At 43.8% G+C, this 13,436-nt stretch overlaps 1 protein-coding gene across 5 annotated transcripts in view; it reads left to right on the top strand.

Annotated features, from left to right (window-relative positions):
• The window catches only part of MARF1 (meiosis regulator and mRNA stability factor 1), a 35,665-nt gene that overhangs the window by 3,169 nt on the left and 19,060 nt on the right, over positions 1-13,436 (top strand). For 2 of the 5 annotated variants that reach the window (XM_033167514.1, XM_033167518.1), the window contains 10 exons: positions 512-1,204; positions 2,850-3,039; positions 4,208-4,434; positions 5,003-5,120; positions 7,529-7,701; positions 8,673-9,101; positions 10,363-10,529; positions 10,610-10,768; positions 12,006-12,189; positions 12,517-12,695. In XM_033167514.1, the coding sequence (XP_033023405.1) occupies positions 512-1,204; positions 2,850-3,039; positions 4,208-4,434; positions 5,003-5,120; positions 7,529-7,701; positions 8,673-9,101; positions 10,363-10,529; positions 10,610-10,768; positions 12,006-12,189; positions 12,517-12,695 (2,519 nt within the window). The remainder of the gene's footprint in view (positions 1-511; positions 1,205-2,849; positions 3,040-4,207; positions 4,435-5,002; positions 5,121-7,528; positions 7,702-8,672; positions 9,102-10,362; positions 10,530-10,609; positions 10,769-12,005; positions 12,190-12,516; positions 12,696-13,436) is intronic. The other 3 variants (XM_033167517.1, XM_033167515.1, XM_033167516.1) reach the window with 3 other exon arrangements.

Here is a 13,436-nt window from a genome sequence, read left to right as displayed (position 1 = left end):
GTTTGGACCAGTAAGCCCACAACTCAAAATCATAAATAGAGCACATTGGGTTCAGTGGTGGGTGGGTGATAAAGAGAGGGGTTTCCTTCCTATTGAACTTGCCACCTTGGTGTTATCAGCACCATGCTGTAACCAATTGAGCTATCTAGGTAGTAAAAGAGGAGGGCTTGGAGTATGCCAGCAGTTACCTTTTAACAACTGTTTACCTCTCTCACACAGCATCTGTTTTCTGCCATCAGTACCCTTGTTCTGCAGGCAACTGTAATCAAATCTTCATTCTGTTCTGCTTCTTGTGTTAAAAGAAAAAATCTAAATTGGTTCAAAACCCGATAAATATGTAAAATGAATATATCAAGTTTGCCTTTGGCCTACATAATAGTTCAAACCAGTTAAATGTGTTTAGTATGTGAGTTCCATGCCCTCACAGGTTTTGTCTGTTGGAGCCGTAACCTGGTGCTATAAGACTAAATGTATCCTCTGATCTTCTTTATAATGTCTCTTTACCCCTCAGAACGAGTCCATGGAGAATAAGAAAGCTGCTGTGGATTTGAAGGATGCTCCATCCCCCCGCTATACTGCTTTGAAACAGTTCACAGCTGTCCCCCTTCCCAGTGATCACACCCTTCAGCAAAAGCAAATCCAACTTTCATCTGGTTCCAAAGTAAGCTGTTGTACTCATAACTCTGATTCTTCCGTTCATGCTCCTCAGCTACGTTTTGGTGGTAGTGGTGGCGGCAGCAACAGTGGTGGCAGTAGCTTGATTCACCCTGGCACAGTATTAGACTCACAAGGCACCAGCACAATCACTTGTCAAATAGGGTCAGGGTTTGCCTGTCGGTCTGCATCGTCTTTCAAGAATGTTCCGACGCCAAGCGGCGTGGCAGGAGTGGCCAGTGACTTGTCTGGAGTGTGCCTGGAAAACGATGTCTCTTCTTGCCCACATTTCCCCTGCTGTGCGAAGCTCCACTTCCAGTCCTGCCACAGCAACGTCCACAAACTGCACCCATTTCCTACCCATCAGAGCTGCACAACTTCGGGCTACTTCTCCTGTTCTGAATTCACAAGCGGGGCTGTGGGGCTTTTGGAGGAGCACGTTGCACAATCGGAGCGAACATCTTGTGCTTGCACCAACTCGCTGCACCTAAAAGTGGCACCTTCAGTTTGCTTAAAGGGCTCTCACTACTGCACTGAGTGTCTAACCAAGGTTTGTACCACACCGTTTATAACATACTGTGTATAGTGAAAACGTCAGTAGAGTATTTGGATGTTTCATAGCTTTAACCTGATATCTCCGGCCTTCCAATTAATACCATGTTGATTTAAACTGTATTTGGAATTGGGGTGGATGGTTGCCAGCTTCATAGAAATGTAAAACCCTCATTCTCTTGTGTCTCCTAATCCTGTTCTGTAGTTTCTTGAGGAGCAGCATACTGCATCTAACTGTTCTGGAATAATAAACTTAGTATTCACTTTCGCTGGCACACAGGTTCAGTTCAGCTAAAGCTCCAAGCTGTGGTTAGATGCTACATCAGGAGTTGCCAGCTTGGTGCCCACGGATGACATGGTGCCCATGAAGATTTCCAATGTTGTCCCTGGGAAGGTGTCCTAGACTCTGAACTTTCATATAATAATAATAATAATAATAATAATAATAATAATAATAATAATAATAATGTCTTTAGTCATCCTAGAAAGGAAGTTAATGGGGCAAAATATACAGATACCTTGTTAGTGATTTTTGTGAAAGGGGAGTAAAATGGCTACCTTCTGTATTTGAGGGGTGATCACTGGTTTTATTGGATAACAATAGCAGCAGTGTATGTGAAAGAGATGTCCATAATCAGGACCAGCAGGGCATAGCTGACATCGCATGGGAATCATAAGGTTGTCATGGGTGGTTGTCGCTCTCATTTTGTGTTTTGCCACACTCTCCACAGCAACCATTTTGTGTTACACCATGCCCCCTCCATGACAGCCATTTTGTCACTGAAGCAAAGGTGTTTTTCATTATTCCCCCCGTTGCATTATTATTTGGCCCATCAAACAGATGCTAAGAAAACAGCATATGGGGGGGTACTTTTTAAGGGTGAGTCATGTTTGTTACCTGAAACTAATGCCAAAGCAGAAGAAGTAACTCAAATCCTAAACTTGAGAATAAATGTTGAGGTTCTTTAATAAGTACAGCCGTATCACATGGATGCCAACAAATGTTGCTTCTTCAGCGACAACTTTTTGGCACTTGGGCAGTGATGCCTTTTAAGAGGGATAGCTTGCAATGTGTGATCACATATTTATGTCCACCCAGGCCCTACCACAGTAGAGCAGGGTAGGGATTGGCTACCAGAAGCCTGTGCTGTGGGCATCCACAATCTCCCATTAATGTGAGATGCTATTTTTGCTACAGATGTATTTACAGCACCATTGGGATTTGTCCCTTGAGTTAATGTGGCAGTCTTTTAGCCCGTTTTTTCTCTTCTCTGCCCTGTCAGTGGTGGAGACTGAACGGGATGCGCATTGGCCTAGATCCAGGAAAGCAATTATATCCTTACGTCTCAGTCCTGCACTGTTCTCAAGTTGTGCACTTTCCCCTGGACTCCTTGCAAGAAACTACTTCACAAACAGAAGACTTGATTACACCACTCTTCAAAGTGGGGAAGCTTTTCTTTTCCCCCTTTTTTAAAAAAGTTGCCAACCCAGGGTATTTATGAAATGTATGAGCTTAACTTATATAGACCCTTGCAAAATCACAGCAGGTTTCCTAGTCCACATGGAATGTAGTTCAGATGACAGCACGCTGCCTTTATGTCTCTCTTAGTGTGGTTAATAAGTGATGCTGAACATTTTCCCAGCAGCCATCCAGAGAGAGTTTGGTTGATGCAGCTAAAATATGGCCAAATACAGCTCCTCCAAATGTCCAAGCTGCACCTGTCTCCCTCCCAATATGTAATGGCTGCGGAACCAAAGGAACAAGAAAAGAGAAGACTTTGCTTTTGGCGAGCAGCTTTGGTCAGTTGCCACAGAAATACGGTAAATTGGCAGGTGTGCTTTTAAAAATGAATCAGGGACTGTTTGATCTGTTTTAAGAGCATTATCTCTTTTAAGTGTTGCCTTTTGGGGTTGTCCATTTTCTCCCACAGATTCATCTGTTAATGGGTGTTAGTCATTATGGCTGCATGGGACAAACAGGTTCAGAGGCAATTCCTAGTTATTGGAGAATAAATGTGGAAGGGGGGCTGTTGAAATCATGTCCTGCTTATGGGCTTCCTGGAGGCACTTTGATGATTATTTTGGGATGCTGAACTAGATCAGCCTTTTTCTTTTCTTTTTTAAATCCAGCAGGGCTTTTATTATATTCTTGGAAGTAGATGGGCAAAATATCTCTATCATTATCCTGTTAGCATATTATCTGTGGCTGTGATGGCATGGAATGTAGCCTGCAGAATTGAGGCAGGAGTAGGGGAGGAGGCAAGCAGGTCAGTCAGCCAAACCAACCCATCCTTATTCACTGCTGTCACCAAGTGGCTATCCTTATTTCTCTCTTAACAGCCCTTTAACCTTCTGGACTTTAAATAGCCCAGTCTACTCCCTGTGCTGGGTACACTGGTCTCGTGCATTGCATAATGTGTGAGACAGAACTTTGGTTAAAACCTCAGAGTCTCAATTCTGCTGAATTCCTTTTGATTGTGAAATGTCAGAAGCCTCATGGATTTTTTCTTAGTTCTGCTTATTGAAATTAAAGATCCCAGTTTGTCTCACATGGGGTGAAATGAAATTCCACCATGTAAGGGTTGAAAAATGCCTTTATACTGGAGTGATTCCATTGGCCATAAAAAGTTTGCTCTGAAGTAAATGTGATGTGGACCACAGATGGGCTGATGTTTTAACTAATGATATTGTGCTGAACATTTTCCCCAATATATCACTTAAACTAGATGGATTTAATCCATGGGTGGTTAACTTGTGGCCCTCCAGATATGGTTAGATCAGGACCTTTGAGGAGCCCCGAAGCAGCATGGCCATTGGTCAAGGATTATGGGAGTTGTAGTCCAGCAACATCTGGAAAGCTAAAGGTTAACCATCCTGACTTTTAACAGTTCTCTGTGTAATTAATCCCCCAGGTATAGCATTCTAATGTCTGACAAACTTGTGAAACTGCTGCAATTTCTAACATTAGCATACGACCACTTTCTATCTTTTCCAACAGTAGGAACTCCAGAGGTTGCTCTAACAGGCCAAGTGCTAGAAAATTTGCCTCCCATTGGAGTCTTTTGGGATATTGAAAACTGTTCTGTTCCTTCTGGCCGTTCAGCTGTGGCAGTGGTACAGCGAATTCGTGAAAAGTTCTTCAAAGGCCATAGAGAGGCAGAGTTCATTTGTGTGTGTGATATCAGTAAGGAGAGCAAAGAAGTTATTGAAGAACTGAACAACTGTCAGGTAAGCCTTTCTCCAGTTTAAAGTTTGACCTGGGGAAGCAAACAGTTCCTGAAACTACAGAGTTGGAGGGGGGTCTCATAAGCCAGGAATCTCAACTAGAGCACCCATGGCAGATGGCCATCCAACCCAGGGACAAAACTAGGCTTTATTTCATCTGGGTCAAATACTCAGTTGGGCACACACCCACACACATTTGCATGCACACGAACACACAGGCTTGGGCCTTCAGTGGCGCCCCTCTGAAGGCTTCACCCGGGGCAAAAAACCTGATTAGCCACCCCACCCCCACCCCGGTAGTTACAGCTTAAAAACGTCCGATGAAGGAGAGTCCACCACCTTCTGAGGGAGTCAGTTCCACTGTTGAACAGCTCTTGCCATCAGAAATTTCTTTCTGATGTTTAGTTGGAATCTCCTTTCTTGTAACCGTCATCCGTGGATTTGGGTCCTACCCTCCGGAGCAGGAGAGACTTTTATTTTTCCAGCTGCATTGCTGCATCTACAGGAAGCTTCTCAGGTGTTTTATTGGGTCCTGTTGTATTTAATACGAATGTTCCCTGTATTTCTTTAGGTGACAGTTGCACACATTAACGCAACAGCAAAGAATGCAGCTGATGACAAACTCAGACAGAGTCTTAGAAGATTTGCTGATACTCACGCCGCACCAGCCACTGTGGTCCTTGTATCAAGTATGTATAAACAGTGCTTTAAAAAGAGAGAGAGAGAGAATATGTTTTTCTGGTCATTTGGTTGTTTTTTGCCCATGTATGAGAACATCTGCACAGTTTCATTCAGATCGATGCACAAACTATCCTGATCACAGTAGTAATGTGTTTTGCACAACTTCTGCATAAAATTGTGTTCTGATCAGCAAGGATTTTTCCCCCCTGTTTTGCGTAAATCAGCATAACATTACCGGTAAATAGAAAACTATTCTGGGTTTTAATTCATCTTGGTTTTACAGTCCATGTCTGGATGGTTGCATTGGCTCAAGTGGGACTATAGAGAACAAAGGAATGAGATACAGTCGTACCTTGGAAGTCAAACGGAATCGGTTCCAGAAGTCCCGTTCGGCTTCCAAAAATAGTTTACAAACCAGAACAGTCATTTCTGGGTTTGCAGCATTTGGGAGCCAAAACGTTCAGTAACTAAGCTGTTTGACTTCCCAGGTACGACTGTTCTTGGAAACAGCTTTGGGCTTCTATCAAAGCTGATGAGTGCTGCGTTGAAATATCCATTAATGCTCCTTCAAGTTTCCAGGTTTAGGAAGAATACAGATTGGGCCACAATCAGTCATGGGGAACCTTCTAGAGGCCTTGTACCAGCAGTGGGTGGGGCCAAAGGCAAAAAAGTAAGCATGGCCACATCTCTTACATAGGCTGGCATTATTAGAATTAGAACTCAAGGACGTATTCCAGCCAAGGAAAACTACTGGGAAAGGGTGCAAAGTGGGTCTGCAGAGACTCCCAAAAGCCTTAGATTTGGATCTGGAGTGCTGCATTTGGCTCTCAGGTTGAAAAAAGTTTCCCTTGCCAGACTGAGCACATCTCTGAAACATTGGCTCCCTTGCTTCCAGCTTGCCGGTGGTGACGGTTGCTGCTTTCAGTGCTCTTCTGCTTGACCACCTCCTTGCAGCAGTACATCCTATGTCAAGTGTGCATTGGAAAGAGACTTTCTTCCCAAGCTTGTCATTGAGAAACGAAGTCATAAGGGGGTGAGAAGGAGGGGGGAAGGTGACATTATACATATAAAGCTGCAGAATGAAGATGCACTTTCCTGGGAACTCGTTAAATTCTGTAGCCTGGAAAATCTCCATGGAACTTGGTTGAAACTACCTTTCTCACCCACTGCACACACACAGTAATGCAGGCTAATAGCGTCCTCTGTCGGGGCTTACATTGGGGGTGCAGTTTCCCCTGGTCCTCCATATGGTAGTAGGATAACATATCAAGAGCCATACGTTTCCTCACTCTGCTTTACACTCCGGAGCGCCACCTTCTCAGCCTGTCTGATGCATCTGTATCTTCTTTCTCCTCAGTTCAGGGTGTAATCTGAGCCATGGCTCAGTTGAGGAAGGAACACAGGTAACTAGCTGCCTTCTGAGTGTGTATGAAGTCCTTTTCCTCCATATTGAGTAACTACAGCCTCCCCTTAACTCATTCAGGATTTGGGAAGTGCCATTTTAAATGAGACAGTAGTAGAAATAACAGTCAGAAACTGCTGCCTCCTAGTGCAGCCTGCAGTTGTTTGAGCACAAAAAGCTGCCTTGTAGCGAGTTAGAACATTGGTCTAGCTAACCTAGTGGTGTCTACTTTGACTGGCGGGGCTCTCCAAAACTCAGGTGGAGGTTTTCCCCAGCCCTCCTGCTTGAGACCCCTTTAACTGGAGCAGCCAGGCGACCTTCTGCATTCAAAACATATGCTTGGCCAATGATCTGTGGCCCTTCATATGAAGGTAGGCCATTGAATGTTAAGGGTGAAAGGGGCTGCTGTTAATTCCTGCATTTGTCTCCTTTAAGTGTGAGCAAGTCTTTTCTAAAGTCACACTTTATGGATGTCCATAACAGACACCCTGTCATATTGTGTCCTCTTCCTGGCATTCTCCCCACCCCCCCTTCCTCTTTCCCATCTTCCAAAGTGGAAGGAAAAGAGGCAGTCAAAGAGTGAGATAAATTTATTGCTGGCAGATTCTATTTTGGGGAAGGGGGGAGCGAGGAATAAACAAGCTACTGAATGAACAAGATGGTGTTTTTCATTTACCAGTGAGAGTCACAAGAATAAGTACTCATTTTTAGTTCTGAATTCTTCTGTGTGGCTGGGTCCTTATTTGTGGAGGCAGGCTGCCACCTGATTCTTGAAATGAAATTATCCTTGCAGGGGCTTGTTTTTTTTAACAGAGGCAATGCAACAAATAGTGGCAAGCAGGAAAGAAAACAGGGTCCCAATATGGCTTTGTTGCCATATTGCAATATATGTTGATGTTCCCAAACAATTGATTTGCTGAGGCTTTTGGGGGGAAACAGCCTATGAAAATGTGAACTTGTCAAAACCGTCTTCAGTCAATGATTTATTGTTGCTGTTGGGCTTATGTTTTTCAGCTGACGTTAACTTTGCACTAGAGCTCAGTGACTTGAGACACCGTCATGGTTTCCACATAATCCTGGTGCATAAAAATCAAGCTTCTGAGGCTCTCTTGCATCATGCTCACGAGCTCATCAGATTTGAGGAATTCATTTCAGATTTGCCTCCAAGATTGCCACTGAAAAAACCAGTAAGTGATTTTCCTCTCTGGTTTTTAGATGACTTGACTGGAGCACCAGCTTCCATTCAGCCAAAGTAATTGTATTTCTAGATGTGGCTTCGATTGGTCCTGGGTGTGACATGCAAATCTTTAACAACTCACGTGCCAGCAATACATGGTTAAACATCTAGCTCCTAGTTTCACAACAAGACTTTTATGCTCCAGTTGCATGTTAAAATTTCCTTTTAACATAGGTTGCTCAAAGTGAGCATAAACTGTTTTGTGAACTCTCAGAATACAGAAAGAAGTGCAAAATTTGGGGCTTCTGTTGCAGATTTTCATGGAAAGTTGAAGTGCTCTTGATTTTGTGGAGAAACTTGCGGTGATGTTGGCTCCCAGGTTTGCCCCCTCATTGCAGCAGGTGGCTTGGTGCAACTGCAGGTCTTTGTCCCCTCTCTGTATATTGCAGTGGAGTTGGGGACAATGGATGGATTTACATATGGAAGCAGACAGGAAGAGAAAGAAAAGGAGGGGTGTCGCACCCCTCCAGTGAACAGTAGGCAGCCACCATTTTAATTACCCAGTCATAGAACTGTAGATTTGGAAGAGACCCTGAGGGTCATCTGCTCCAGCCCCCAGCAATGCAGGAATCTCAGCTGGAATAGAATCATAGTCCACTGCCCTGGGGCATGGGTGGACACCCAAGATGGGTACTACGTTGCCCCAGGGCAGTGTGGGCAGTTAAAAAGGCAAAAGAGGAGACCCAGGCCAGCAGTGGTAGCTGGTAAATAGCCTGGCAATTAGTGGTGTCTGTCCAAAGCTTAATCTTTGGAGTCTTTATCGGCCCATGTACCAAATTTTCTTGAGAACAAATAGTCCATAAGCTGTGGTTTATCTGTGTTACTGTTTCTTAATGATATAATACCAGCATACTTTGTCTTCAGCTATGGTTCTACCCCTAGTCTCTAGAAGCCCGCTAAAAACCAGCCGTTGTCTTTTAGGCATGCCATACCCTGCTATATGTTTACAACCTGCCAACAAACAGAGACAGCAAAAGTGTCTGCTACAGGCTCCGCCGTTTGTCAGACAATTGCGGAGGGAAAGTACTGACCATTTCTGGCAGCAGTGCGATCCTGCGCTTCTTAAATCAAGACAGCGCTGAGCGCGCTCAGAAGCGGATGGAGAACGAAGACGTCTTCGGCAACAGGATCGTCGTTTCTTTTACTCCTAAAAACAAGGAGCTTGCTGAAGCCAAGAACGCAAGCTCTACCGGAGCGGAAAAAGTGAAGTCGCCCAAAAAAGCGAACAAGAGCACAAAGCTGTGCCTCGTTGGCAGGGAATCCACTGATTCATCAGCAAAAGCTGCTGTGGGAAAAGGCCCTCAGTTGCATGGCTCTGTTGCAAAGAACACCAGTGTGAAGAGCTTACAGGTAATAGCTTCATAATTTAAAACACTCAGGTGGGTGAGACATATTCAGCATTAGGGGGGGGTTAATCCACTAGTCTGCCCTACCCTTTGTCACCAGCCTCTATGAAGTGTGCCCACCAGAGTAGATCTATTGAAATGCGTGGAATTGTCAAGTTACAGTGGAAACCACACTTTTGGCCTTAAGTGTCACATGCACTGCAGACTCTGTCCCTCAAAATCTGCACACTGAGCCCAGGTGTCCGTAAATAGGTTGTCCTTGCATTCTGATGAATGTGCAAAACCACCCAGTTGCAGATGTTTCTACTGAATTTGCAGGGGACACAACCAATGCCATGTGCAATGTTGGGAACTGGGTCTGTGCTTGCTGCATCCCAAGGTTCCACTAGCTGGTGTATAATAAGGACTTGTATTGTGCTTCCCGTATTTAGATTCTGCTTTTGCTGCTCAACCATCTGCACTAGCTGCCCACATGCTACTGGACCTGGTTCAAGTGTCTTTGGTCCAGGTTACCTTAAAGGCTTGATCTCAGATAATACAGGGGAGTGCTCTTAATTGTCCCATGTGTTATAAGAGGCCTGACTGGCTTTGACCTGAATTCAGGCATCTAGTGTCACTGGTCCCATGTTGCAGAATATTTTTCCAGCAGAGATTCGGCAGGCATCCTTGCATTTGATTTTCAGGCATGTCTTGAAGGTATTATTATTCTGACAGACCTTTGCAGCTGCTTACAGATTTTCTTGGACAGTCATCTTAATGATTGTTTTGTATTGCTGAAGTTTTATGAGATGGTTGTTACATAAATTTACACATAAATGATTTTCATTCATTTATCTAGCAAAATGTGTATACTGTTTGTTAAAAACGAACAGCAGCAACAACCTCTAAGCGGTTAACCAGAAAGGTAAAACATTTGAAGTCTTGATAAAAACAAGGAAGTGCAGGTATTTGAAAGCATTCAAAAGATGATTAAAATAATCAGCAGCTAAAAAGCATTAAATCACATGTAACTTCTACATGTCTGAATAAGTTGCCCAAACAAAAATGTTTTAAGCAAAAACTGAAAAGAGTGCCTGTCTGTGGTCAGTCGGCCAGGAATTCCAAAGTGTAGATGCTTCTTCTAAGGAATATTATTCTTATTATGGATTGAATTTATATACTGCCCTATACCTGCAGGTCTCATATTCATGTCGTAAGTTGTGGGTTGCATTTAGCCTACCATAATCCCCTCTTGCTTGCTGACCTGCATAATTTTTTTCTTCAAGGAACTTTGCCGCATGGAGTCAAAGAATGTGAGCATTACCGAGAATCACAAAGACCCACTAAAAGAGGACACTGCATCATTGCAAAGTAACTCTGGTGCATCAAGTTCTATAGCCCTGGCAACCAAGAAAGGAGGAGCAGGAGACTCTGTTCATAAAAACAGTCTGAAGTATGTCAGGCGCAAGTCTGAAATTTGTAAAAAGCAAGAATTGAAATTGCAAGCTAATGAGGCCATTCTTCTTTATGCAGGAAAGATTCGCTGGCAGCCAGAAGCATCAGCAACTCCCCAATAGAGAGAAAAGAGAAGGATGATGTATTCCAAGTTAGCTGCCCATCTGCTTTCAGTATGCTCACAGCATCAAGGCAGCTCAGTCCTGTGCTGATATCTCAGAGTCGCTGGTCCTCTAGGTAAGCATCTCTTGCAGTCCAAAGCTCTGACAAGAACAGAAGACCCCTGGGCTCCAGTTTTGGGGATTTCTCTGAATGCTCCTTTGGAATGCTTGTGCTGGGATGAATCGACCCCTGACACTGAGGTCTGCAGGGAAGCTTGTCTAAGAGCCAGCCCAAGGTGCTTGGGAAACTTAGATGGGTTTTAAGCTTGTTTCTCAGTATGCGTGTGTGTCTGCATATATATATGTATATATATACCTGTCACCAGTGGATTACTGCAGTGGTCTGAAGCCAAACCGAGGAATGTAGAAACTGGCTTATACTGCATATAAGACCCATTGGTCCATATCACTTAGTATTGTCTACACCAGCAGGAAGCCACTCTAGGATTTCAGACAAGGGACATTCCTGGTGCTACCAGGAGATGCCTTGTACATGCAAATTGCTCTGCTTCTGAGCTATGGCCCTTAGGCTCTCTCCTCTGCTTTCATCCCCTTGCCGTCCTCTTGAGTGTTGGGTAGTAGTTGATCCATTATCTGTCTGCACATGCAAGCAGAAGATAACCATCCTTGGTGTGAGAGGAATTGAAAGGTCACAGTGACTAACCTGGAATACCCATTCCTGTAACATGTGACTGGTAATGTTTGGAGACACTAGACCTTTTGTTTTTAAAAGTGAAAAAAAGAGGATCTTTGCACAAGAATTTAAAGGTTGCTCTGCGTTTCTGTATTATGTGAATGTGACACTTCTTGACTTCATTTATTCATTGAACAGATGTGTGCAATTCCAGTCCATGTGTTGCGAAATAGACCTGTTCGGGATTTTTTGCTGCTCGCTGGAAGAGTACATGCTTTGCATGTCAATAGTCTCAAGTTCAGGTTCAGTCCCTGAGACCCCCATCCGAAACCCTGGTCTAAAGACCTAGAGATGGGGTAGCCAGCATGGCGCCATCTAAATGTTGTTGCATTATGATTCTCATCAACCACAAGCAAGATGGTTGACAGTCAGGGATAATGGGAGCTGTACTCCAAACATCTGGAGGGAGCCACAGTGGCTATCCCCTGGCCAGGTAGACCAAAAATCTGATTCTAGTATAACTAACTGGATTCGGTATTTGAGATATTTCATATCTCTTAAAGAAAAATTTACCTTGCTCTTTAAATGCCTAAACGGATTTTTCTCTCTTCTTGTGTGTGCAATGTACCATGGAATGAATAATTCTAGAACTCCCTTGCTTTCCTCCCTACTTCATTAGGAGTGTGTCTCCAAACCTCTCAAACAGATCTTCTCCACTCGCCTTCATCAATCACACTGGTAGCGTGGACTACCCAGATCCTTTTGCAAACGGAGCAGACATCCAGATTAGCAATATAGACTATAGACTTTCCAGAAAGGAGCTGCAGCAAACTTTGCAAGAAATCTTCTCTAAGCATGGCAAGGTAAACATCAGAGTTTACTTTCATTTGCCCTGTTTTGGGTTTTCTGGATGCAGCCCAAGAGCAGAAACTCTTGTTCCTCATTGCAGATCATTTCAGAGTGGGTTGCATGTTAAAACAAATCTGCATAAACACAGAAGTGGATGAACTACGACCATTGTGCCACCTGTACTCTAGCCATTATTCAACTGGCTTTATTGTCTGCAGAGAACCAGAGCTCTGCAGTGTTGGAGAGGGTAGTTGGGGCTGATTGTGTCAGTGGTTCTGTACATACACAAGTATCATATGTCAATCTTGGTATTTGTATGCTGATTTGATCTCTTATTTCAGGTAAAGACTGTGGAACTCAGTCCTCATACTGATTACCAGCTGAAGGCTATAGTGCAAATGGAGAATTTACAAGAGGCAATCCGTGCTGTCAACTACCTTCATAGACACAAAATTGGCAGCAAGAGGATCCAGGTTTCGCTCACTACAGGAGCTACCAATAAATCCCTGGCACTGGTTAGGTAATTTTAAAATAAGCTAGAGCATCTTACATGGAGACTTTTGAAGGCTGAGGATTAGCTATGCATCAAATAGTTAGAATAGAGTACCACATTTGAAGCATATAGATGGTAGACCATGGTAGCATGAAGAATGCTGAGGGGCTTCATCTGTCTTCAAATAGAGTTACCTTAAATGAATGGAAGGATCTATCTGTTTTCTTGGTAGGTTGGGGCAGAATGAGGAAATAATGGGTTCAAACCACAGCCAAGAATTCTAGGCTAGACATAAGCATAGGAACAGCTACTTTGAGAACTTGGTTCCGTTATTTTAAGTCAGGCATCCCCAAACTCAACCCTCCAGATGTTTTGGGACTACAACTCCCATCATCCCTAGCTAACAGGACCAGTGGTCAGGGATGATGGGGACTGTAGTCCCAAAACATCTGGAGGGCCGAGTTGGGGGGTGCCTGTTTTAGGTGATCAACCCTTAAGGGGTAGGAATGACTGGCTCACTTCTTGAGGTCACCTTAAAGTCAAGAATGCCAATTGGTGAAGTCCAACAATACCTGGAGAGTTCCTCACCTCTGCCTTTAAGTTATATATCAAAAGAGTATTCATTACTGGAGGTCAGGGTACGTTAAACTCTTAAGAATTTTGAGCAAGACTACCTCTCTCAGTTGGTGTATTGGCACTAGTGAAGAATTAAATGCCTGCCTGGGCTATGTCAGCACTGTTCCTTTAAAAAAAATATTTTGGTGGATC

This window comes from Lacerta agilis, chromosome 13 (assembly GCF_009819535.1).
Source record: "Lacerta agilis isolate rLacAgi1 chromosome 13, rLacAgi1.pri, whole genome shotgun sequence".
Taxonomy (NCBI): Eukaryota; Metazoa; Chordata; class Lepidosauria; order Squamata; family Lacertidae; genus Lacerta; species Lacerta agilis.
This window is presented reverse-complemented; position numbering and strand designations above follow the sequence as displayed.